This window comes from Dipodomys merriami, unplaced genomic scaffold (assembly GCF_024711535.1).
Source record: "Dipodomys merriami isolate MVZ:Mamm:240054 unplaced genomic scaffold, mDipMer1.0.p SCAF_14, whole genome shotgun sequence".
Lineage (NCBI taxonomy): Eukaryota > Metazoa > Chordata > Mammalia > Rodentia > Heteromyidae > Dipodomys > Dipodomys merriami.
The window spans coordinates 38,322,421-38,349,297 of record NW_027202715.1 but is presented as its reverse complement, the minus strand read 5'-3'; the positions used below and the strand labels follow the sequence as shown (position 1 = coordinate 38,349,297).

Here is a 26,877-nt window from a genome sequence, read left to right as displayed (position 1 = left end):
ATTGGAGTGGGGCAGATTCTGTGAGCCAGCGGACATGAGGCCGTTCAGCAGAGCCAGAAGGCTCACCCAGACAGCTGTGTCCTGTCCCTGCTAGTTTATAAGGGTGTTGATTAAGTCTTCATCCTTTAAGTCATAGCATGACAGACCCTGAGTGTGAGGCCTGGGTTCTTCTCATTGCTCCAGTGATGTAATTTCATTAGGTGCACTTTAAGACAGTTGGTCATATTCCGTCATGCATAAGAAGGCGATCGTGAAGCCACCTCTGTCATTGTGGTCACTCTGTAGAGTTACCCCGAGAGGTTTGATAGTAACAGCTATGGTTCATTGAGCCCTCAGGACAGCCCTTCAAGGAAAACACCATTAGTTACTAGACCCATTTCCTCCATGGGAAAAAAGCATGCGCCAAAAGAAGGATTTGCCCAAAGCCACCCTGTCTGTGATTTCAACCTAGGCCACCTCCAGATCCTTCTCTTTTTTTCTATGGATCCCCTCACTCTAGCACCTCAGGAGTCTGCCAGCAGCTGGGAGAAGGATTCTATCCAGTCGTACTGCTTGGCCAGTGTCAAATGTGGTTTCTGTGTGGCAGCAAAGTGGTTAGAGAGAGCTCAGACTTTAGGGATTTGAATTCCAGTTCCAGGGCTTTCTAGCTTAGATAGGCTTCCACTCTCTTTTCCCCTCTTCCTCCTCTCTAATCCTCCTTTCTTCTCTCCTTCCCCCTTTTCCCCCCCTTCTCTTTTGTTCCTGGCCTTTTTCCCTGCAGAGGTGTAACAAACCTAAAGTAACATATACAGATCTTAACTATAACCTTTTTAAAGTATCATGTAAGATCCTCAGTGACTGTATCCGTGTACATGAATAACCATGAGTTGTGTCAACATGTAGCCCAGTGCCAGCATGCCAGCAAGCTCCTTTCTGTCTTTCCCAGCTACTGTGCTCTACCCATGCCCCAAAGGCAACCACTTTTTTTTTTTTTTTTTTTTTTTGGTCAGTCCTGGGGCTTGAACTTGGGCCTGGGCACTGTCCCTCAGCACTTAAGCTCCAGGCTAGTGCTCTACCACTTGAGCCACAGAAAAAAAAAAAACTTCTGGTTTTCTGGTGGTTTATTGGAGGTAAGAGTTTCATGGCTTTTCCTGCCTGGGCTGGATCTCAGATCCCGATCTCAGCCTTCTGAGTAGCTAGGATTATAGGAGTGAGCCATCAGTGCCCGGTGGCAACCACTTTTTTGACTGCTGACACATTCAATTACTTTTGCCTGTTCTTAAATAGAAATGGAGTCATTCAAAATGTACTTGTATAATGTATATCATTTGCTCATCCTGCATCATGACTTTCACCCATATTACCACGTCTAGCAATGATTTCCCTTTCATTGCATTGTAATATTCTAGTCACATAAATGTACTACAGCTCATCCTTTCCTCTGTTGGTGACTTCTTTGGATTGCTTCCAGTTTGGGGATCTGTGGAATAAAATTGCCAAGAACATTCTGGCACATATCTTTCTGCTGTAGAAATAACATAACCAGATGAAGCACAATTAAAAATCCAAGAAGATGGGCTGGGAATGTGACTTAGTTGGCAGAGTGCTTGCCTCACATGCATGAAGCCCTAGGTTTGATTCCTCAGTACCACATACACAGAAAAAGCTAGAAGTGGCACTGTGGATCAAGTGGTAGAGTGCTAGCCTTAAGCAAAAAGAAGATCAGGAACAGTGCCCAGGCCCTGAGTTCAAGCCCCAGCACTGGAAAATTTTAAAAAATCAAGAAGAAAAAGCAAAATGCCCATAATCCCACTGTCCTGCCATAAGCACTTTATAGTCGGTCCAGTCACTGTCCCATGTTAGGGTTGTCACAGATGTTCTAAGCTGAAACTCCTCAGCAAGACTCAGGGTTTCTTTGAGGCCACGGAGAACTGGCAGAGCAGTTACTGAAGCAATTCTTACAGCTGGCACTGATAGAGACTGCCTTCACTTCCACAGGCAATACTTGGAACCTCCTCTGACATTTCATTAGCCCTGAGACATGGCTAGCTTCTCTTCTAGACTCTGAGCTCTGGGAGAGAAGGGACAAATCTGCATGTCTCTGTTATACAGAGACAGCACCAAAGCAGTTAGAATCTGGTTAGCATTTGCTGGATGTCATTTCAGTCCCCACAGTCAGGAAATTAATCATGATTTCAGAATAAGTTTGTAGTGCTCAGGATATTTAGTATTGATCTATAAAATGGAAGTTGCTATTCGTGTGTGTGTGTGTGTGTGTGTGTGTGTGTGTGTGTGTGTGTGTGTGTGTGTGTGTGTGTGTGTGTGTGTGTGTGTGTGTGTGTGTGTGTGTGTGTGTGTGTGTGTGTGTGTGTGTGTGTGTGTGTGTGTGTGTGTGTGTGTGTGTCCTGGGGCTTGAACTCAGAGCCTGGGCACTGACTCTGAGTTTATATGTTTTTTGCGACAAAGTCTGGCCAAACTGGTCTCAAACTTATAATTTCTGCCTCAGCCTCCTAACTACTGGAATACTGGAATTACGAGTGTGTGCTATTATATTCAACTCAGAAAATGTCATCTTTAGCTTTTGATTTGTTCTCCCTTCAGGTGAATACTCGAGAAGAAGTTGAAGATCTCTGCCGCCTAGACAATATGATAGATCTGATCATTCCTCGCGGCTCTTCCCAGCTGGTCAGAGACATCCAGAAAGCTGCAAAGGGGATTCCAGTGATGGGACACAGTGAAGGGATCTGCCACATGTTTGTGGATTCAGAGGCCAGTGTCGACAAGGTCACCAGACTTGGTGAGCTGGACAGAATCTACCATGTAGTGAGCACGAAATAGTGAAACCTTCTATGCCTGTGGATTGTGTACACTGATAGAATTCTTTGCTCTTCTTCTTTAAGTCCGAGACTCTAAGTGTGAATATCCAGCTGCCTGTAATGCTCTGGAGACTTTGCTGATCCATCGGGATCTGCTGAGAACACCACTGTTCGACCAGATCATTGATATGCTGAGAGTGGAGCAGGTAAGGGACCCAGGACCACCACTAGGACATCTCCTCCTGTCTATGAAACTAGACCACGAGCAGCCACTTCACGCAGTCTCAAGCCTATACTTAATATGAAGTTCTGAGTGGGTAAGACATAGCCCACCCTCAGGCAGTCTGGTGGGTGGGCCAAACAGACAGTCAGATCAGCTATGAAAATGTAGGGCCTTCTGTGCCACGAGGGGTCAGAGGTAAGATGGCGCAGACTGAGTACTGGCTTTCTGCCCATCTTTTATTCTAGTAGCAAAGTTGATGTTTCCAAGCAGACATTCGTTTGAGTTTCATTGTGCAGAAATGTTTTCAAATTCAAAATTAGTATGTATTCATGCTCCCCCAAAATGCCTTCTATTACCAATATTTATGTCCTTAATGCTATGATGTTTGGGGTCAGCAATTTGTGTACTGTCCCCTCTGGACTATATTTGTACCAAGCACTAAGGTAGTAAACAAACCAGATGCAGTATGTTTATTTCAAACATAAATGTGTGCTCTGTCCTGCATTCATGACTACGAAGTAAGAGAAGTTTTCAAGGCAAAATGGGCAATCTGTTCAACTTCCTGCATGGATGCACTTCCAACTGGACAGCCAGTGCCATGGCACAGTATGGAATTTAGTGGGCTAGCGCAGCAATAGGCAAGGTGCTTACTGGCCTTGGTTGCTTTGACCCTTACATGTCTCTTCCTTTCTGTTCTGTTGCTGGAAGAGAAGGCTCCAGTCTGCTTAGAGATATGGCATGGTCCCAGTGAGGATGAGGATGTAAAAGAATTGTTTTGAAAATGAAAATGCACCCAACAGTAAAAGAAAGGTCAATCACATGCTCCCTCACATTAGGACTCCTGTTTTATATTACCAGCCCATTTGGCAGGGTACTTATGGGTGGCCAGGTACCAGTGAACTTGACTGGACAGGAGGAAGGCTCTCTTTGGGCCAGGACCAAGCTCCTGGTCTTAATATGAACAAGCCTTTCCTATCCTCAGTCATCAAAATGAGGATTGCCTTGAAATGCCTCAACCCAAAATAAGTTAGTGCAGTGCCTTTGTGGGCAGGAGGGAAGGTCCACCCATGCCTTGATTGGGGATGGGGAACGTTGTTGGGTTGTAGCTCTGGAAGGAGTGGGGGTCCCAGGTCAAAAATGTATCTGAGATCAGGCTTTAAAACAATGAGGACAGCTCAGACACCATTTGTTAACATTGGAATCAAGGCAAGAGCTTTAGCCAAAGAATCTAGGCGTGCACTATGTCAGACACAAGGCCTCAATGGGGTCAGCCCTGTGCCCAGCAGTCAGTAAGCATCCGAGGATCCCAGCACTCCTAATAGGAGCAGGGGCAGTGTAACAGTGCACAGCCTGGAGCTCACTGGACCAGCTAGAAATCCAACAGGGAACTAGTGTTTGAGGTATTATCTCAAGCTCTGCTTACCTAAAAAACAAACCAGGCATGAGTGGCTCACACCTAGCTACTCAAGAGGCTAATACTTGGGAACATTGCAGTTTGAAGTCCATGACATTCCATCTCCATTTTTAGCAAGAAGCTGTGCCAGAGATGTGGCTCAAATGGTAGATTACCAGCCTTGAGTGAAAAACTGAATAAGAGCACAAAGGTCCTGAATTCATGCCCCAGTACCTGCACAAAATCACCACAACCCCTAGGGCTTTTCCAGGGTACAGAGAAGACATGGATATATGTGTTGTGTGAGTCCAGTAGCTTGCTCCTACACTGCCGGGAGTGGGCGCTTTATAGTGAAGTGTGTCAAATGCCAGAAGTTGAGGGCTTATGTCTCGCACACTTGTAATACTCAAATGCTCCTGTTTCAGCTTGAAGGCCCATTGCTGGCTAGTGGCCAGCAAGCCCTCACCCCAGCAGGGCGCACGCAGTGGCAGCAAGCAGCAAGGCACTTCAGTCCTTCCGGCCCCTAGGGCTATTCTGGGCTGCATCACCCAGGCCCTGCTGCTTGTAGGTTTTTGTAGTGTTTATGTTGTGGTCCCTGGACTCCCTCTGTTCCAGGTGAAAATTCACGCAGGTCCCAAGTTTGCCTCCTACCTGACCTTCAGTCCCTCGGAAGTGAAGTCACTCCGGACAGAGTACGGGGACCTGGAGCTGTGCATTGAAGTGGTGGACGGTGTCCAGGAAGCCATCGAACACATCCACAAGTACGGCAGCTCTCACACGGATGTCATCGTCACAGAGAATGGTCAGTGTGCCAGCACTCGCTCCAGCCTGGCTCAATTTGTCCACTTCAGATCTGTGGGTGGTCTGCAGCTCTCAGGCCCTGGGGCCTGCAGGAAAACAGTCCCACACACTGCCACAATCGCATTTGGTGCTTTGTCAAGTGCTTTCACATGTGCTGTTCCTTTATTTTGCCCCACCATCCCTCAGGGAGGCAGGGCCAGGGATGATTAGCAGCACTGTGAACAATGTGTTGGAGAACTTGGCATCTGTATCCAAGCAGCTATCTTGCAGGTATTTAAAAGAACCCATTCCACAGCTAAGGAAAGCAAGGCCCTGGAAGGTAAGGACAGAAACAGTTCTGCATATTTATTCTCACCCTGCAAATAACGTATTAGGGACAGTCCAGGTGTCAGGGCCTTGAGATTTGGTGGTGAAGAAAACATATGGTCCCAGAGGTATTCATAGCCAGTTCACTAGAGATCGTAACCACACCACCAGTAACAGCTGCTAGCATTTACTGAGCATTTACTGTGAGTGCTCCCGAGTTCCCTCTTACTTCATCCTCTCGTACCTGCACACCATGTGACCAAGGTAATGTCCATCCCTCTTCACTCAGGCACAGAGATGTTCAGACACCTGGACCTTGCAGGCAACACAGCACAGGGGCAGGCTTGGCACACCTCTGGGACTGATGGTGGTGCTTTGCCATCTTCCTCATCAAGCCTTTCCCTGGAGAACACAGGAGGCCCCCGGCTGGCCTGGACCCTCCCAGCTCTGTCCCTGGGGAGTGACCGTTCTAACTCAGTTTCTCTCCACCCTGCAGAGAAAACAGCAGAGTTCTTCCTCCAGCATGTAGACAGTGCCTGTGTGTTCTGGAATGCCAGCACTCGCTTCTCTGATGGCTACCGCTTTGGGCTGGGTAAGAGGGACTCATCCCAGGATGGTGGGAGCTGGAAACACCTCCCCGTACTCCCTCTTCTGTGACAAACCTGATAGACAGACAGGCAAGGCAGGGAGAATACTCATTACCCACATTTCCTTTTTCATACACGGACACAAGTCAAAGCCACAAAATAGTTTGCCTCAAATCCCACAAGTTGTGTTCAAATTGCTCCCACCCCCGTACAAGCAGAGCTTGTCTTGTCTTTGTGCACAGAGCATGACAGATACACATGCCACGGTCCTTTGACAACACTGCCATTGCAGACTAACTGCTTCGGGGTGCCTGTGAGATAGGAACTGCAGAACAGCGCAAGACGTGCACTGAGTCTACATACCAGCATCAAAAGCCCATAGGTAGAGGGTTGTGATCTAGAGTGCATGCACTCTCCAGCACCAACACACACACACACACACACACACACAGAAAAGCTCGAGGTCAAGGTAATGTCTACAACAGTCTTTGAAATGAAAATCTTAGATAGCCTTCTCCCTCCTGCCATTATCTATGCCAGTTCTCTATAGTGTACAGGTTATTTAGGCCATCTAGTTGTCCTAGGGTACTCTTTTACTAGACTCCATTAAGACATTTATGACTCACTTTGAATAGATAATCTGTCCAGAACAGCCCTTCTCACTGGATTACTAATAGTTATTAAAGGGAAATTTCCCCAGTCATTCTTAGCCACTAGACTGTTGTCTCCTTGGGACTTTGATGTAATTATCACAGCACTTGCACTGATGTTTGTATCATGTTATGAAAAGGAAATAGCCACATACTTGTAAGGGCTGAGTTTGCTGGCACTCAAGTGGGAATCCAGGATGAGAGAAAAGCAAAAGAACACTCCATCATCCTTCCAGCACCAACTCAGAGTCATGGCCAAAATGCTGGCTCAGTCAAGTTCCTATAAGGCACGTCGAGGACAGGGACAGTTATTTGTAGAGCTTTCACTGTGTCCAACATTGTGCCAAGCACATTGCTTGCATTCTCTGGCTGAGTTCTGCAGAAAGGAATTAATCGGGTTTTGTTTTTTTGGGTTTTTTTGTTTTTGTTTTTTGTCGGTCATGGAGCCTGAACTCTGGACCTGGTCTCTGTCCCTCAGCTCTTCAGCTCAAGGCTAGCGCTCTACCACTTCAGCTACAGTGCCACTTCTGGCTTTTTCTGCTTATGTGGTGCTGAGGAATCGAACTGAGGGTCTCATGCATGCAAGGCAAGCACTCTACCACTGAGCCACCATTCCAGCCCCGGAATTAATCATTTTTTTACTCATTTTCCAGCTGATAAAGCTGAAGCTTGAGGGATGAAATTAGTGATGTGCCCAGAATCCCATGGCCTCAGTGTTCTGAAGTCAGAACCTGAGTGGTGCTGACCCTCCCTTGGCCAGCTCCACTGAATACAGCACAGAGCACTAAGCCAGATCCAGGAAACCTCTGGTGTCTCCTGAGTCTAAGCTAAGAGCAAGAGAGAGGAAATGAACAATAACCATTCATGCAAGGAACTGCAAGTGCCCGTGTGTTGAGAATTCAAAGAATATTAAGTTCGATCATACCCTCCACTTTTGATTTCTTAAGATTATGTAGGGAAAGCCAGGAATAATCCTAGAAACCCAAGAAGGCTGAGGCCAGCTTGGACACAATAACAAGATTGTCCCCTCGTCCCTCCCCAGACCAGAAGTCACAATATGATACACAAATGAGATGCTAAACTGATGGCAGAGACCATACCCTTAGGCTATCACTGAGATAAAGTACAGAAGAGAGGCCGCATACCATGTGTAGTATGGGAACAGAGGGACTCCAGCTGGCCTGGCAAGGACGGGTGAGGAGGTGGCAGGGAATGAGGGTGTCTGATGAGGAGAATGAAGTGCCGTGCTGTGGGTCTGGTTCAGGCAGAAAGCAGAGCAAGGAAAGAGCCCCACTTTCTCCATGCTTCTTTGCAGGAGCGGAAGTGGGAATCAGCACATCGCGGATCCATGCCCGGGGGCCTGTGGGTCTGGAGGGACTGCTTACTACGAAGTGGCTCCTTCGAGGGCAAGACCACGTGGTCTCAGACTTCTCCGAGCATGGCAACTTAAAGTACCTTCATGAGAACCTCCCTGTTCCCCAGAGAAACACCAACTGAGAGCAGCAACCGGGAATGTTCCATGAGGTCTTTACACTTTGACTAGTCGATAAGCCCTCTGGGAGTGAAGCCAGACCTTCTCCCTACCTCCTAGAAGGGTCTGCCCATTGGGAAGGGCACCTCAGTACTTCTGGCTCAATTTGGTACTGTCAGTCTTGGTATTCTCCATTCCAGTCTTTAGTAAAGAGAGTGATTGCTACAGATGGGTCCTTTACTTTGCTCAGTCCAATTCCCTCCCTTGGTAGAAACAAAGGCCCGGTGTCCTTCGGGAAAACCCTGAATGCTTTTTATCACCTCAGTGAGGTCAAATCTCTCGGCATGTGCTAGCTCCTAGGGCTGCCCTCCCTCCTAAGTTTCCACATTTCAGTTCATCGCTGCCACACATGGTCATCTTCAGTCGTAGAAGAGGGACAGCTCTTCTTAGGACTCTCAGCAGAAACAGTGACTGAATGAATGAACTGTTATTTCCACCAGGAAGATTGGCCTCTATGTGTTGGTGGGGTAGGTAAATAAACACGTCAGACATCCAGAGCCAGGAGGCACCCGGGGCCCATGACACATTTGTAACCTGAGCTACAGACAGTTGAGACAAGTTCCAGGCTGTTCTACCAAGTGGGAGGAATATCCACAGCAATTATGCCTGAAATTTTTATATGAATTATTTTGTCATCCTGTCCTTTTCCTCCAGAACAAAGATTACAGGATTATTTTAATACTTTGGATTCTTCTCCCCACCCCTACTCCCCCCCTTTTTTTTTTTTTTTTTTTTGAGAAATAAAGTTCTTATGAAAAGCCTGTGTGCATGATTTTTTCCTTATTTGTCCTTGCCCAAGACAGCCCCTTCCTTCCCCAGTGGCCCTCCACACTTTGGCATGTTCTGTGCTCCGGAAATTGGCTAAGAAAAGAGAATCTGCAGATGCAGCTGAGGCAAAGAATGCAGGAAAGGGAACCCCAACAGCCTGGAGGCTGGGGGTGTGGTGATGGTCTGAGGCCTGTGGGTTGTGTCCAGCCCTGGCCCTAGCTGACATCCTCCTCTGCCTGTCCTGCTACCTCAGGATCAGCTGACAGCTCTGCCTCTCCCCTCCTTCCCCTGGCTCCTGTCTTTAGGGTCTGTGGTGCCCAGCAGTCTGCAGCTAGAGCACTTTTTGTCTCGTGGGGACCCTCCAAAAGAAATAAGCATCACTGACATGTTACTGCTTATCCACTGGGGATGTTTTATAAGCACAAGAATTACGGTGTCATGTGGAACATGTTCCCAGGATGGCTTCAAACTCTACCTCTCATCCAGACCCTTACATGGTCTGGCAAGCCTCCCACCCAGCCTGCCCTACCCTGTGCAGAGAATTCTGGCATAGCTTGCCTGAAAAGGCAATAAACAAGGTCGTGCTGAAACTATATTGCAAATACCACAACAGCTCCCAACCAGACAACACATGCCCCAGGAGTCTAAAATAGAAAGCAGCCCAAGAGAGCTGCAGCCCACAGGGAAGACCTGCAGAAGGCAGGCATGGAGCTGGGCCCTGGGAAGAAAGCCTGGTAGTGATAAGTGGGCAGGTTGCCTGGCAAGCAAAGATCTGGGGGTGAGGATGAAACTGACAGGATCAGAGAAACTGGGGAGCAGAGGCTATACAGGTCATGAGTAAACAGGAAGGCAACGTCTTGGACAGCAGTATTGGTAAACCTCTAGTGGAGCCCTCTGTTTTGGTGGTATGGTTTGGGGTTTAGCCTGGAAAGACTGGGCCATCCGCATTCTCCCTTTATCCACAGAAGCAAAGAACTTCTAAGGGGGTCCAGGGCAGCCATAGTTTTGCAAGTAGCTACACTCTTACTCGCTAGGAAGATGCTTTGTGTTCTGAAATCCTTCCTGTTCTTGTCCAAGCTGCCAACTCGTAACACATGTCACCAAACTAAATCCTGAGATTTCCCCCTCCCACACCAAGGGCAAATCAATACATAAACCTTCTGGAATATGTAAAAGTTCATAGTTTTACATGGGTTTATATTTCCTGTTGAAGTATCTGAGCTACACATTAGTATGAAGACACTGATGAGCTGGACAGCCAGGGTTGAATTAGGATAGGTGGTGGTTGCTTTATATGTCCCTTATTCTGTAGTGTGCCTGTCCAGTCAGTGGTGTCAGAATGGGGATACTGCTCTCCCCTATTCTGCTGAATCACAGTTCTCTGTTCCCTGCTTATAGTGATTACTTCAGGACTGGCCAACAACATGCCAATTAAGGTTTTATTTGGTTATGAGAAAACTATCTTCTTATGAGGCCCAGACTAAGTCTCTAAGAGGATGCTGAGATGTAAGTTGGTGGTATAGCACCACCTGTGCATGCACAAGGCCCTTGCTTTGTTGTTCAATACTTTAAAATCCTGCCAAGTATCCAACACACACACAGCTGGGCACCAGTCCACTCACACCTATAATTCTAGCTACTCAAATAGGAGGATTGAAGTTCAAGAGCAGCTCAGGCAAAAAGTTCATGAACCTCCATCTCAACCAACAGCTGGGTGCAATGATGTGTGGCTCATCCCCAGCTATGTGGGAGACAGGTCTGGAGGACTAGGGTTCCAGGCTAGGCTGAGCAAAAAAGTTTTACTCATCTCAAGAGAAAAGGCTTGGAGCCAGGTACCAGGGGCCAGTGGCTCACACCTGTAATCCTAGCTACTCAGGAGGCTGAGATATGAGGATCTTGGTTCAAAGCCAGCCCAGGCAGGAGAGTCCATGAGACTCTTATCTCCAATAAACCGCCAGAAAACTGGAAGTGGCTCTGTGGCTCAAATGGTAGAGTGCTAGCCTTGAGCTGAAGAGCTCAGGGACAGCACCCAGTCCCAGAGTTCAAGCCCCACAACCAACAACAACAACAAAAGAATAAGCTGGGTAAGATGATAGATGTCTATATACCCCACTTCATAAATGGTTCTACTAATATTAGGCATGGCCTTGGCACAAAGCAAGCACTCAATGAAGGAGAGTTGGTCGTCTATGATCCCCAGGTGCCCCGTCACATAGTTGGCTCTGTTCTCCAGGAGAAACCAGGTTTTTGTTACCTGTGAGGCTCTGTTCAAAGCTGGAACTTCTTATCCCTGCTGTGTCTGCTCACCAGGCCAGCCTTGCCCGCTCCATGAGCAGTGAGGAAGAGAGCGCAGACCTTGAAGCACCTGAGGTGAGTGGGTGGCTGTTATTGAGAGCAGGAGGCAACAGAGAACCTATTTTGAGCCTGAGAAAGAGGTAAGTTCTGGTGAACAGCCCCTGAACGAGGAAAGGTGATTCTGGGAGGGGCTGGAGAGGAAGCAGGCTGCTGAACTTCAGCTTTGGGAGCAAAGATACTGGGTTTCTGGTTAATTATGCATATGCACTAGTATATAATATAAAATAAATGCAGTGGGTGCCCTCAAGTGAAAATTCTCATTTAAGTCTCTAAGCAAACACACAGGCTTTGTATATTTGATCAAGTGATCTGGAAATCTTAACAAGCTAAGACTTTCTATTTGTTAATTTTGTTTTTACTTAGGGACAAATGTTTGCGCGATTATTACTCAAATGCTTCTCAGGTGTAAGTGGAACATATATTTCTGGGTCGTATTTTGTGCCTGGTTTGGGGAGATTGTCTGTTGCAGTAACTACAGCTGGGACAAGCAACAGAAACTCCAGCTGAAACTTGGTGGTTTTGTTGTTGTTGTTTGTTTGTTTTTTCCAGTCCTGGGGCTTGAACTCAGTGCCTGGGCACTGTCCCTGAGCTTCTTTTGCTCAAGGCTAGCACTCTATCACTTGAGCCACAATGCCACTTCTGGCTTTTTCAGTTTATTTGGTACTGAGGAATCGAACCCAGGGCTTCATGCATGCTGGGCAAGCACTCTACCACCAAGCCACGTTCCCAGCCCTGAAACTAGTTTTAATAAAATCCAAAATGTATTTGTCCATACACCTGATTGTGTAAGTCCAGAAGTATATTGTTTAGGTATGGTTTGGGCAGTTGTTCTCAAGCTTTAGAGTTTTCTAAATTAGCTGTAAGGATTGTTAAAAGAAAATGCCTAGTCAATACACCTGGCATAACAGCTTGAGATTTTTGTGCCCAGTAAGTTTCTGGGCACTGCCACTGTGACTGCCATTGTTCTAGGTCCATACTTTTGGGGTGTTTGGGAGGTAATTAGGTTTAAATGAGACCCTGAGATCAGGGCCCTCATGATGGAGTCAGTTCTCTCCTAACTTGAGATACCACTGAGAGCTTTATCTATGCCATGTGAGGACATAGCAAGAAGACTAGGCTGCCTGCCACAAGCTGGACACCAAACCCTCACCAGGAACCAAACCAGCCAGAGCCTTGACTTGGATTTCCAAGTCATTTTGGACTTCCCAAGCTCCAGACTATGAGAAGTAAATTTCTGTTCTTTGAACTACCCAACTGCTGTGCTCATTATGGACAGTCCAAAAAGCGTGCCACAAGGAGTCACAGATTTGGAAGACTGGCCTTTCAGAAATGGAGTCATGTATTCCAAGCAAAAATGATGTGTAGGAAGAGCATGTATTCTGGACTTACGTGAGAATGCATTGCCTTTTGTAAGTCGTGTGAACTTTACGAAATTACTTGTACTGAGATGAACCTAATTTCCTTCTTTAGAACAAAGGAGACAACTACTACCTACCTTAAAGGTTTCCTGTCAGGAGAACATCAAGTAGTAGAGCAGATGCCTGACAGCTCATGGGAGGAGTGTCACTAGGGTTGGCCATGATGCTGCCAACTGGTGCACCTGTGTTTCCCACTGAGCCCACTGGTGAGCCACGCGTCCAGGTGCCATTCAGTCCGTGTTGAAAAGGACACCTGGGACAAAGGGATGATGAGGAAGAAGCCTTTCCTGAGATCCATGGATCATTGGAAACACCAGCTGGAGGCTGGCAGCCTACAATTATCTACTGTTTCTTTTGACTTCATCTTGTCCTTACAAGCTGAGAAGTGCATTGCTCTTAGCTGTGAACTTGCCCTGTCAAGTCTCTTGTAGTGGAAGATTGTTACAATGTCACTCTTCTTCTAGTGCTTCCGGCAAAAATCAGTGAATAACTTTACTTTTAAATTAGTGTATATTCATCATACAAAAAGGCTGTAGTGTAATATGTCCATACCTACAAATAATGTGCTTTGACCAAATTCAACAGGAGGGGGTTTCATTGCTACAATAATATTACTTTCTTATCCTATCTTCCCCCTCTAAAAGATTCTATTTCCATACATGCATGTAAAGTAGTAATAAACCATTTTATAACCACTCATAAGGGAAACTCATTTAAGTAAGCAGACTTCTACTTTTACTAAAAATGAGATTTAAAATGTTCTTCAGTATTCAGTGAGCACCTACTATATGCCAGATACTGGAAGGGGCTGGAAGCTGTTCCTCCCACTCAGTGTTCAAAGCTTAACCTGTCTGAGACTGCCACTCTAACCCCAGATAATTCTCTCCAAATCACAGCACCCACTGCTTATTCACCCCCATTCCTAGGAGAAACTGTGAAGAGGAAGGCACTAAGCTTACCTTCCTTCACAGGAAGGAAAGAGGCCACACCACAACCGCAGGGGAAAAGCGCCATCCTGCCCCAGGACGACTCTAACGCTAGAGGGCAGTCTGGCCCCATGGAGCTGAGGAAGCCTGTCTAAGGAGGGCCCAGAGCTCCTCCTTAACTGGCAGTGAACTGCAGGTACACTAAGAGATCTTCCAGGGACCCACTTGCAGGCATCAGAAGAATAGGGGCTTAGGTAGATAGGATCTCAATCTGGATTCCAACACCTTTTAGCTGTTTGACTTAGGAATACTATCTTAACTTCTCTGAACTTGGACAGTTTTGTGAAATTCTATATGAAGCACTCAGCATATAGTACTTAGCATGTGGTAAATTAGCTGTTACTAATGTCTGCTTCTAAGAAACATTTTCCTTAGTTCTGGAACTTGATTTTGTTTCAAGTGAAGCACTCTTCCTGCAAAAAGATGTGATGACATGACATGTATCTACGTGTTAGGTAGGCACCCTGATAGAAGCCTTCTCTATAAAGCTGCAATAGTTTGCATGAAGGGCTCCTTATCTACCTTTTACAAGCTCAGAAACTAAAGATCAGAGAAGTTGAGGAAATCACCCGAGGTCACAATTTTAAGAAGCACTGCAGAAATCTGGATTTAAGCTCTACAGACAGTTGGGCTTCCAAGCTCTTAGTCTCCTAGAAGTTATAACAGTAGTTAGTGTTTCTGCAGAAGCTTTTAGTGCCTTATACCAGAGACAAGTCTGGAGGATGAAGAAAGAGGTGGCCATAACTACCAACTGGACCCCTTTTCAAGTAATCAGATCCTTGGTCTGCTCTAGTTTTGCAAGAGGAGCTGCTTGTCTGGAAAGTCTCCTCCACACCTGCCCCTGGAGGGAGCCGGCTGTGTCTTAATTATTTAGAGAGTCTCTAGACACTTGATATAACCAGCAGGTGTGGATGCTTCCCTGACTTTCCACAACATGCCTCTACTTACCTGAGTCCCCTCCCCCCAGCTACCTGTGAGGAAAGAGAAGGCAGGCTCCGCCCCACTGCACCTGTCTGCCGCCTCCTTTCTCTGCCCTGAAATCCACTTGTAGGAAATGGACCATTGTTTCTTTAACAGACTTCAAAATCACATTGCTCTTGAGTTGAAATTGGTGGTGTAAATAGGACCTCAATTAGCAAATGTATAAATCTTTATTTTTTTCCCTATTGATACACAATTCATTTTCCTTGATTCTAAGCATATGCAAGACAAACCTAAAGATTGACTTTGTACAAATGGAAAATATAACAATACATTTATATTGTAGGTTTCAACTATATGAACTGCAAAACAATTATGCTTAGGAAACAGACTGGAGCCAGGTACTTGTAGTTCATGGCTGCTATCCTGACTACTCAGGAAACTGAGATCTGAGGATGACAGTTCAAAGCCATTCCAGGCAGGAAAGTCTGTGAGACTCTTACCTCCAATTAATCACCCAAAAAGTCACAAGTGGAGGTGTGGCTCAAGTGGTAGAGCACTCACCTTGAGCAAAAAAAAAAAGACTGGCCCTGAGTTCAAGGCTCGGGGCCTGCACAAAAAGAAAGGCAGGCAAACAGGCAGGCAGGCAGGCAAACAGGCAGGCAGGCAGGCAGGCAGGAAGGCAGGCAGGCAGGCAGGCAGGCAGGCAGGCAGGCAGGCAGGAAGGCAGGAAGGCAGGAAGGCAGGAAGGCAGGAAGGAAGGAAGGAGAAGAAGAAGAAGAAGAAAGAGGAGAAAGATGAGGAGGAGGAGGAGGAGGATGAAAGGAAGGAAGGAAGGAAGGAAGGAAGAAAGGAAGGAAGGAAGGAAGATGAAAAAACTGGAAGGAAAAAGGAAAGGGAGCAATTAGCTATCGTTGTCCAGCCCTAACACATAGTAACAGCATATCAGCAGCTACTTATATATTCAGTGGACAGGGCCTGTTCCAGATAGGATCTTCTCCCCACTCTCCTATCCTCTCAGTGATCATATCCACTTGGTCCTTTGATCACCCCCTTATTCCCTTTCTCTCACTTCCTGTTTGAGGATCAGTACTGTGGGGTCACTGTGTTGCCTGAAATTGATGTGGCAGAGAAGTTGTGTTCAGGTTTGTTCTGATCTTCCTGATCTGCCTGACTTTGTATAGTGATCAGCATCCTTCCTAGCTTCCTATTAGAGTCTAGTGTGAAAGAAAACTGAATCCATTGGATTCTAATCATGTACCTCTTTATAGTGAACACGACTTTGAAGCTGTTAAACACCTTATTTTTAGCTGGATAGAACATGCCTGTAAAACCAGCTATGAGGAAGAAATAGGAAGACTGAAGTCCCACCCAGTTCAGGCAAAAATCAAAAGACCAAGTTGGAAAATAAAGCAGAAAAGATCGAAGGTGTCAACCAAGTGTGAGAAAGACTTGCCTGGCAAGCTCAAGGCCCTGAGATAAAAACCAAATACCACCAAAATAAAAAAAAAATAATAATCTTATTTTTGAAGAATTTATACACATACATGGAAGAATAGAAAATTTTAAACTATCAGGGCTGGGAAGGTGGCTCAGTGGTAGAGCACATGCCTTGCATGCCAGAGGCCCTGGGTTTGATTCCTCAGCACCACATAAGAAAAAAGAAAAAAGCCGGAAGTGGTGCTGTGACTCAAGTGATAGAGTGCTAGCCTTGAGCTGAAGAGCTGAGGGACAGCGCCCAGGCCCAGAGTTCAGGCCCCATGACCGGACCAAAAAAAAAAAAAAAGAAAATTTTAAAATATAATATTTTTCTATGATGTCATCTTTAGTTAGAAAAAACTAGAGGAAAATATAGTTAAATTATGCTGAGTAATAACTTGCACAGTGAGAGTAATGAGTTTTATTTCTGTCATACTTTTCTAAGCTTTCTAATTTTCCTGCTTCATTTCCTTAGTTTCAATGTTTTCCTTATTTCCATAGCAACTAATATTTCTTCCTATGATCGGTACAATAGTGAAAATAAATGTGGAAGCAACCTCTTAAATCTAAGGAGAAGTGGATTCCCTCCCATCTTTCTGGATAGTGTGTCTTTTGTGAATGAAAAAGAAAAAAGCAAGATTCAAGCCAGGCACTGGTGGCTCATGCAAGTACTCCTAACTATTCAGAAGGCTGAGATCTAAGGATCAAGATTAGAAGCCAGCCTGGGCAGAAAAATCTGAGACTCTTCTCTCCAAATAACCAATAAAAAGCCAGAAGTAGAAATATGGCTCAAATGGTAGAGTGTTAGCCTTGGAAGAAAAAGCTAAGGCAGAATGTGAGGCCCTTACTTCAAGCCCTTGTACCAGCACCAAAAATAAATACCAAAAACTCAGTAGCTCCTGGTGATACAGCCAGTTGAGTGGAAAGTCCAGACTGGAAGCAAGACCAGCACTTAAGGGAATTCTGGTCTCAGAGGAGACTGGAATGGGCTCCAAGGACTCTTCCAGCCACTTTTTCTCTCTGCAGCTACAAGAGAACTCCAGTGATCCACGAGCCCATGATGCGTTCCTCCTCCAGCACTTCACTGGACTCTGGTATGCCTTCTCTAGCCTGCAAATAAGTCCACATCTCAGACTCTGTGTTTCCAGATTCTGTTTCAATGCAGACAATTAGGCAGTAAATAATTGAAGAGAACGGAAACTGTCAAAGTGGTGTGTGATGTCCAAAGAGCTATCTTGTTTACTCTCTGGTGTAAACTTGAGGCTCATCTGTATGTTGGGAGCCCCAGGAATAGGTGAACCGTCTTAACATAGGAATCTCCACTGTTCCCCCATACCCGACCTTAGGATACTTTTTGGGGTTGGGGTGAGAATACCATTTCCTGTTTTGATTACTGTAAAAAACAACATGGCTCTGGCAGATAGAGTCAGATGACGTCTTAGGCATATCTGAAGGCACGTCTGGAGTAGATGACTCGAATCTAGAGACTGCAGAGACTCCCTCCGGTGAGGATTGGTGATGCAAAGCTGGGACCTCCGAGGTATCACCATCTATGTAGTACTTCTCTTCTCAGTGCAGTCGGGTATCTTTGACCTCACACAGGCAGACTTCCCCAGCATCAAAGCAGCAGACTTAGTTAAACTGACACTGAGTTACAGGTAACATAAACCCTCTTCTCCTTCTGTAGGAAGAAAAGGATAGTGTATTATAGGACACTGGGATATCTCATGAACCTCAAAGTACGGGGGAGCATAGAAATAGAGATGGCCCAGTCTCTTAATGCCTGGAGCTAACTACTTTGGGTAAGAAAAGGGAAACACGGGGCCCAAGTAATCACGTTTCAGTAAGAGCAAGTGGCTAAAATTGGGGACTCTAATATGTCTTGGATAGTTTTAGAAATAAAACCTTTCCTGTGCGAGGGTTTTATTTCTTCCTGCTGGAGCCTGGCATCTTCCATGAGCATGGAACACAGCCAGTGGAAGCTTCCAGACTTATCCTCTCAGCTTTGTCACACTTTCCAACCACTACAAAAATAAAAAGGCAGTTGGGCGCTATGGCTCACGCCTGTATCGTAGCTACTCAGGAAGCTGGGATCTGACAATGGCCATTCAAAGAAGTCCAGGCAACAAAGTCCATCAGCTATTATTTCTAACAAGCAAAAACTGTAAGTGGGAATGTGGCTCAAGTAGTGGACAGTAGCCATGAAAGAGAAAGCTAAGTGAGATGGTAAAGCCGACTGTTCAAGCCCAGTATCAGCATAGAAAATAAACATGTAAGTAATTGAGCCAGTCATTCCTGACCATTTTTTCCCCTTTGGACATTGGTTAAATCCAGCCAGGAGTCAAGGCTAGAGAGTGGCTCAGACATAAGGTCTCTATTGGGGCCAAGAGAAACTAGAAGCTTTTGATGATCAATGTGTTCTGGCTTAACAAAAGAATCCAGAAGACCTCTGAGCACATGGCCTGCTTTCCCCTCAGAGTGCTTGCCTAGTAAGTCTGGGACAGAGCAGTAGATACTGGGCTCTAGTAGCAAAGGCCATTTCCCATGGGTCTGAAGTACTCAGGAAATGAAGTCCTATTGGAAGGAGGAGGGGCACATTGAACAGACTAATGTCTCCCTAAGACATCTGCCAAATTTTGAGCAAGACTGAAGAGCTCCCAAGAACAGAACTGAAATCTTCCACTGGCCTTCAGGATTAAAAGGAGACCTAGCAGCTGATCTTCTAAAGCTTGAATGGGCTTCATTGGAGAATGGACTGGAACTAACTGAAACTGAAATCCAGCCTCAATTCAGCTGAATCCTTGACCAGACCGAAGTAAATGATCAGCCCCTAACAATATCTACTAGCAAAAGGAAAGGAGAAACAGCACTGGAGTATATTAGCATTACCTGCTGCCTCTGTAGGCTTCTCTATGATTGGGAGACACGAAACTGAAACAAAAGAACAACAAAAAAGAGAAAATTTGCATCACAATCAAGACCCACAAATGAATCAAATTTTTGAGATCAGGAACTCAAAGGTAAGGCTTTATAAGAATTGCAAACATGTGGGGCTGGGAAGGTGGCTCAGTGGTAGAGCGCTTGCCTTGCATGCTCGAGGCCCTGGGTTCGATTCCTCAGCACCACATAAGCAAAAAGAAAAAAGCCGGAAGTGGCGCTGTGGCTCATAGTGGTAGAGCGCTAGCCTTGAGCTGAAGAGCTGAGGGACAGTGCCCAGGCCCAGAGTTCAGGCCCCACGACCGGACCCAAAAAAAAAAGAATTGCAAACATGTTACAGAAAAAGAGGGAAAGAACAGAATAGATGAGACAATCATTTCTACAGAGAATTAGGAATGGTGCTGTGGCTCAAGTGGTAGGGTACTCACCTTGAGCTGAAGAGTTAAGGGACAGCACCCAGGACCAGAGTTCAAGCCTCACAAACAACAACAACAAAAGAATTTCATGTCCTTTCCTGCCCATGCTGGCTTTGAACTGTGATCCTCAGATCTCAGCCTCCTGAGTAGCTAGGATTACAGCATGCGCCACTGGCACCGGGCTCAAATGGACAGTCTGTAACTGAAAAATGCAACATCTGGAGTTACAAACTCATTAAATGATGAGTTGGTAAATATTTACTAGCCCAGGCCTCCTGAGTTCTCGACCCCCACTTCCATGGCCATTCTGGCTTTCTCTGGGATTTCTGAGACTTTCCCCTATGGTCCAACAATGAAAGAGTTGACAGCTAGTCCACCCAGGGGCTCCAGAACTCTGCTTTTAGCCCCTGCAACCATGGGTCTCTTCTGATTGACTGATGACTGTACTTGCTCATTTGTTAAGTGTTTTGATGTTATTTTTTGGTACTATCACTGAAAGTTCCCACTAGAAGCAAATGATTGAGCGGAGAATTCCCTACAAGAGGCAATACCAGAACAGGGGGGAATGCAGAGACATGGAGATAGACATTTTTCATCTATGATGCTGACCTCAGAAAGCCAGAAATCTGGAGCTGAAACCTTCTTTTTGCTAAATTTATATTCTTTTTTTGTTTGTTTTGCTGGTCATGGGGCTTGAACTCTAGGCCTGGGCACTTCAGTTCAAGGTGAGCGCTCTACTACTTGAGCCACAGTACCACTTCAGTTTTCTGGTGGTTTCCAGGAGACTAGAGTCTCAAGGACATTCCTGCCCAGGCTGGCTTTGAACTGAGATCCTCAGATCTCAGCCTCGTGTAGCTAGATTATAGGTGTGAGCCACCAGTGCCCGCCAAGTTTACATTCTTCTACGTTTCTTCTCCACCATGATTAAAGGGACCTGAGTGAGCCACAGCAGGAAGAGATTGGGTGAGAGGTTGGATTGGCTTGATAGGTTGGTTTTATTGCTTGCTCTTCTGAGTCTGATTGACTCAGTGGTGGGTTAGTCAGTCCATAAGGAGTAGGACCTCATTGAATTCAAACTCACAGATACATTTAAACCCATGAGTTCAGATGTGTTAAAAAAAAAAAACAAAACGACCCTTCACCTGTCCCTTTTGAATGATGCTAGAGAATCAACTATTACTTTGAAACTGTATATATAAAGGATGCCACATTTATGCTGTCCTTCCTATTCCAACTATGTGTCAGAATAACCAAATAGTTGATGAAGGGATGTTTTCCTTTATAGAAATAGTCCAGTTAAGAAATGAACATTTTGTAACAATACTGAAGCTAGATAGTTATCATCAATGATGGCCAACAGCCTGAGAGAAACATAAAAAGCTACCTAGGAAGCAATCCTGCTGAAAAACAGCACTTGAACTTTATTTAATTGTTTGATCTAACTACCAGTTAGAAATACAAGTGACTTTTGCTCTTCACCAAGCAATTTACTGGGAACTGGGGGTGGGAAGAAGGTTCTAGATTAAATGAAACAATGAATATATCACCCACTTACAAAATTTAGATATTCATTTTAACCCTTTCAAAAATCAGTTTTAAGGAGGAGGTGAGCCTAGTCAAGGTACACTGTAAAATGCATGCATGTATGTATTGTATGAAACGTCTTTGTACAAAGGATAATAAAAAATGTGAGGGGAAAAAACTAGTTTTATGGTCAGGTATGGTTGTGTATGTCTATAATCCCAGCACTGGGAAGGAGGAGAGCAGGAGGATAATAAGGCCAGCTGAGCTGTATGATGAGACATTGCTTCAAACAAACAATTTTTTTAAAGACGTTGGAACAATCACAGAAATTTGACCAGTAAATGAACATCAATTAATATTTAAGAAAAATATTGCCAACTTTTAAGTATAACAATGAGATTGTTACTGTGCCTACAAAGAATTTATCTTTTAGAATGACACATTGAAATTTTCACAGGTGAAATTATGTCTAGAACAATTTTCAAGGAGATTTAGAGGTCAGTTGATGAGAAGGGTGACTATTTTTAATATGTATGTATATGAGTTAGGGGGTGTGTGCAGGGGCCGTAACCAGGGCTTCAACTCAGGGCCTCAAGCTCTCACTAGGCTTTTTTCACTCACTCTATTACTTGAGCCATGCCTCTAGTCCGGCATTTTTGCTGGTTAATTGGAGATAGAGTCTTTCAGACCTTTCTGCCCAAGCTAGTGTTGAACAATAATCCTCCCAAGTCTCAGCCTTCTGAGTAGTTAGGACTGCAGGTGTGAGCCACCAGCACCCAGTGAGGGGTGATTCTTTGGACTGGGTGTGAGTGCATGGATGTTTATTGTATTTATATTCTACATCTGAGGAAATTTGAATCTCAGTGGCTTATCATGGCCATGTGCTATGTAGATACCACTTGGAGGTCTATGAATTCAAGGATGTTGTAGAAACCATTCCAGGAAAGAATTTAGTCCTAGTTCATCACTGAATGCCTCTTGTATTATTCTTTCTCCTCTTGAGCCTCATGTTCCAAAGATTCTGATCATTGAATAACTGCATTTATTATGCAATAATTTAAATATGCTCTGTATTTTGTACAGTTTGAAATATTTAAACATTTACTGTTTTGTGACTCTTTGATAGAAATGTTGATGGGGAACACCCAAAGTCCAATGTTTTGATTTTAGAGATGGAAACTGAAAACCAGACAAGGAGATTGCCAAAGTCACCTGTTGGCACAGGGGAAACTGGATCTTCATTCTCCCGAGACTGACTCGATTGCCTTTTCCAGCAAACCACTGGCTGAGCACAGAGCAGTGATCTCATTTAATGTACTAGAAACAGCTTTAACCTGTCACTTCTTTTTAAATTTAAGCTGTGTCAGTTCCTTCTAACATTTCCTCATAGATTTTCTTGCCACCTTTGAAGATTGTTCTACAGCTGTCTGACACATGGCCATTTTTCTCTTATGAAGGGTAACTGAACATGTATTTTCCTTCCTTCTCTTTAATTAAGTGTACAACTGAGTAAAGAAGTCAAGCACAGTCAACTCTTAGTCATGTAAGGTCCGGTTGGCCAATTTTCCATCTATTAAAACAAAACCATATTGTAGGGAGGGAATCTATAAGGGAACACTGGGTAACTGCTGTAGTTAGATCTGGAATGTTCCCTAAAGGCCTTTGTGTTAAAGCTTTATCATCAGGGGTATGCTCTGAAAGTGGATGGTGGGACCCCATCCCTTCCTCTTTCTGGTCTGCATCCTGACCATGAGGGGACTGGTTTTGTTACTTCATGTGTTCTGTCATATGCTGACCCGCCTGCCCTTCCCTCCAGAAGCCTAAAAGCAATGGCTACAGCACACACCCACCAGGGAATGAAATCTCAGGAACTTTGAGTCAAAGCAAACCTTTTGTCTTTATAAGCTGACTGTCAGGCTGGAACAGTGGCAGAGTGCTTGCCTTGTATGCATGAAGCCCTGGGTTCGATTTCCCCATACCACATAAACAGAAAAAGCCAGAAGTGGCACTGTGGCTCAAGGTGTAGAGTGCTAGCCTTGAACAAAAGAAGCTAAGGAACAGTGCCTAGGCCCTGTGTTCAAGCCCCAGGATTGGCAAAAAAAAAAAAAAAAGTTGACTGTCTCAGGTGGATTTTAAGATAACAAAAAGCTAACAAAGTAACTGCTGTGCAGACATCTTTTCAACAACTCTGCAGCACGTGCTGAGTGTTCTGTACTTCATGATGGATGCTTGTCTCAAATGCTTTTACTGAAATTCTTCCTGTGTTAAGTGCACCTCATTAATACTTCACTTGCAGCTTCTTCCTCCTGGAAGAGATTTTCTTGTCAAAATGGAGAGCCATGTCCTCTTTCCTTTCCTTTCCAGCCTCCTGTCCAGCTGACACGGTAGAACAAACCACCAGCCTCAGATGCCAAGGTTCTCACATGCAAGATAAAAATCTTTAAAAGCCCGTTTGGATGGTTGTGTGGGCAACTGTTGTCTCTGTTGGGAATTATTTGGTTTCCTACCTGAATTTCCATCAAGGAGAAAAAGAGGCCTGATCTGCCCATGGCACGAACAAGAAATGGCTTCATAGCAGCTGATTGGAATGGAAAGCCAGCTTCAGATCCACCTCCAAAAACCCTTTCACACCAAAGAGGGGTAGAGTTTCAGTTATCTGCTCTAGTTTTTACCAAGAAGCTCCTTGAAAAGCCAGAGTTTGCTCATGGAAATTACTGAATGAAGAAACAAGGACTGTAACTAGAGGGCAGTTTTGCCATGACTATGTGCAGGGTCCACTAGAGCTGAACTGCAATGTTTGTATTCAGAGCTAAATGTGAGGAGTAGCTATGGGTACCATGGCAGACATCTACCTCACCCCCAACCTGCCCACTGGGCCTCAATTCTTTCTTCCGATATTCCTGGGATACCTTTCAAGCTAACCTACTTATCATTCAGTTTCCCTAATTTCCAATACTGTAATCTTGCTTAGAAATTTAAGACTAATAAACACAATTACATTTTATTTATATATATATGCTTAGCAAACTACGCATAGAAGATAGCTCTCTTCAAGTTATTAAACACTACTTAGCATAAAACCTGGGAGGGTGGGGAGAGAGACAGATATACAGACTTAGTTAATGATAAAAAATTAGAAGCATTTCCATTAGTCAGAAAGACCCACTGCTCTCATTGTGATGGAGATCTAATTCAATGTAAAGAATGGATACAAGGAGAAAAGGGAAGAGTCTCCAGATTCTCCTTTGTCCTCACTGCTGATGGCCTGGATTTTTAGCTCTGAATTTGTGGCATGAGAGGTGGAAAAATTGCTCCAGATTAGGATGCCTATGCTAAGAGAATTAGTGGAGCTGGGATTCAAATTTGGGTCTGCTGACTCTGAAGCTCTGGCTAGTAATCTTTAATTCACTCTTCCAAATGTTTATTGGGACCAGGCGCTGGTGGCTCAAGCCTGTAATCCTAGCTACTCAGGAGGATGAGATCTGAGGATTGTGGTTCAAAGACAGCCTGGGCAGGAAAGTCTGTGAGACTCTTATCTCCAATTAACCACCAGAAAACTGGAAGTGGCACTGTGGCTCAAGTGGTAGAATGCTTGTCTTGAGCTGAAGAGCTCAGGGACAGTGCCCAGGCCCAGAATTCAAGCCATGACTGACAAAAAACAAAAAACAGAAACAAAAACACAAATGCTTATTGGGTTTGAGCCAGTTTACCTTCTAAGAGCAGGTGTATTCAGGATAGTTCACTATGTTTTGTATGGGTCCATTAAAAAGTATTTTGTCAAATTAGTAAGCATATGGATGCCAATGGGTCTAAAGTCCATGTCAAATAAGGAATCTTTGAAGACAGAATCAACAAGGTTTGCTGAAAATGACTGAAAGAGGGAAGGATCTAGTATACTTCCTGGATGAGAAGAGACCGTGTATGCTAGAATGGATAAAAGTCATCTTATTGCATGAGAAGTAGGACTTCAAAGGTTACATATCCATTAGAGAATTCATCTATAGACCCACATTTAGCAACTGAACAAAACACAGGAGCTAGAGCAAACTCAAAGGCAGGGAACATGCATCTAGACTGGCAGCCTAGTTTGCAACATCTAGACTAGATTGCAAAAATCACTGAAGTTGCCCAAATTCTTTTGGAGTTATCTAACAGGGTGTTTCTCATTCTTGCTTCTACAGTCCCCACCCACTTGAATCCAGGTCATGCTGGCATTAAGAAATGTGCACAGCCTTTCTCTAGGTGAAAAGTGCTTGGGTAAGGATTATGTTGACCTTCCTGGATTGTCTGCAATATGTTCTTGGTGACTTTTTTTTTTTTTTTTAAAGAATAGATACTTCAACTGGGCACCAGTGGCTCATGCCTGTAATCTTAGCTACTTAAGAGGCTGAGATCTGAGAATCATGTTTCGAAGTCAAACCTGGGCAGGAAAGTCTGTGAGACTCTTATCTCCAGTAAACTACTCAGGAAAATCCAGAAGTGATTCTGTGACTCAACTGGTAGAGCTCTAGCAAAAAGTTCTATCAAAAGCTCAGAGACAGAGCCCAGGCCCAGGGAGGAAAATAAAGAAAAGATACTTCATCATTGCTAACTTTTACTGTTCACTTTTTATGTACTTTGTTTAGTGCTTTGCATATCTAATCTCATTTAACATTCTCAGTGCTTTGAAGCACTGCTCCCATCTTTACCTCAAGTCAGAATGTGGCTGAAGTAAGACTGAATTGGAAATCAAGATCCAACGTCATGATCATCCCAACTGGCAAGATAAACTGACTGAAACAAAATAATCTCCATAGAGCCTGAACACTTCCTCTGCTTACAGAGAGCCTATGTCCTCTCAAGCTGGGAGCCGAGGACAGGGGCCAACTTCTCACTTTCCCATTCTCCAGATTCTTTGGCAGCCACACCCGCTGCCCTCTGTCTCCACCCAAGCCCAGTGTCCCAGTTCTTTATGGCACTCCTCTGGCTCTTCTCTGAAAAGCAGGTCTTCCTTTTACTATCTGAATCTCTTTCTTGGTTCCAGTTCTTAAGAGGTTGGCATGAAAGAGGTTCAGAACTTTGCTTAGTGATAACCCTAAAGTCACTTGATTCAAGTGACATCAGAGCCAGTCAACCTGTTTATTAAGTATTTGCTGAGTGCCCAGAGTCTGTCTGGAGAGGAAGAGTGGCAGACCATGCCCTTGACCACAGAGAGCTCACAGTCAATATCACCGTGTCCAACTCTCAGGATAGAAGTCTGCTCTCAGTACTCTGTATTCCCAATGGCCTGAAACCTCAAGGGACTTTTCTACAGTACAGGATTTGGTTAACTGGATCATGAATTATTCCATTCCATGGAACATTTTTGCAGACCTCAAAAAGATAAAGGATACCAGGTGCTGGTGGCTCGTGCCTGGAATCCTAGTGCTCAGGAGGCTGAGATAAGAAGATCGCAGTTCCAAGCTAGCCTGGGCATGAAAGTCCATGAGACTCTTATCTCCAATTAACCACCAGAAAACTGGAAATGGTACTGTGACTCAAGTGATAGAGTATTAGTCTTGAGCTGAAGAGCTCAGGGACAGCACCTCACCACCGACTAAATAAATAAATAAATAATAAAAGAATGTGTTATCACATGGGTTTCATACTATGTTGACAAGTAAGAAAGAGGGGGTAATTTTGCATACTAAGATCACCCCGCCTTTTTTGGTCAGTTGTGGGGCTTCCTTGAACTCAGGGCCTGGACACTCCCTGAGCTCTTTTGCTCAAGGCTAGCACCCTACCACTTTGAGCCACAGCACCACTTCT

General features: G+C 44.8%; 1 protein-coding gene across 2 annotated transcripts in view; it reads left to right on the top strand.

The window, feature by feature from the left end:
• The window catches only part of LOC138826165 (delta-1-pyrroline-5-carboxylate synthase), a 42,038-nt gene extending 32,991 nt beyond the window's left edge, over window positions 1-9,047 (top strand). For both annotated transcript variants that reach the window (XM_070021299.1, XM_070021298.1), the window contains exons 14-18: window positions 2,581-2,776; window positions 2,880-3,001; window positions 5,027-5,213; window positions 6,015-6,110; window positions 8,071-9,047. In XM_070021299.1, the coding sequence (XP_069877400.1) occupies window positions 2,581-2,776; window positions 2,880-3,001; window positions 5,027-5,213; window positions 6,015-6,110; window positions 8,071-8,252 (783 nt within the window). In that variant the 3' untranslated portion in view covers window positions 8,253-9,047. The remainder of the gene's footprint in view (window positions 1-2,580; window positions 2,777-2,879; window positions 3,002-5,026; window positions 5,214-6,014; window positions 6,111-8,070) is intronic.
• Window positions 9,048-26,877: the final 17,830 nt, after the last annotated feature.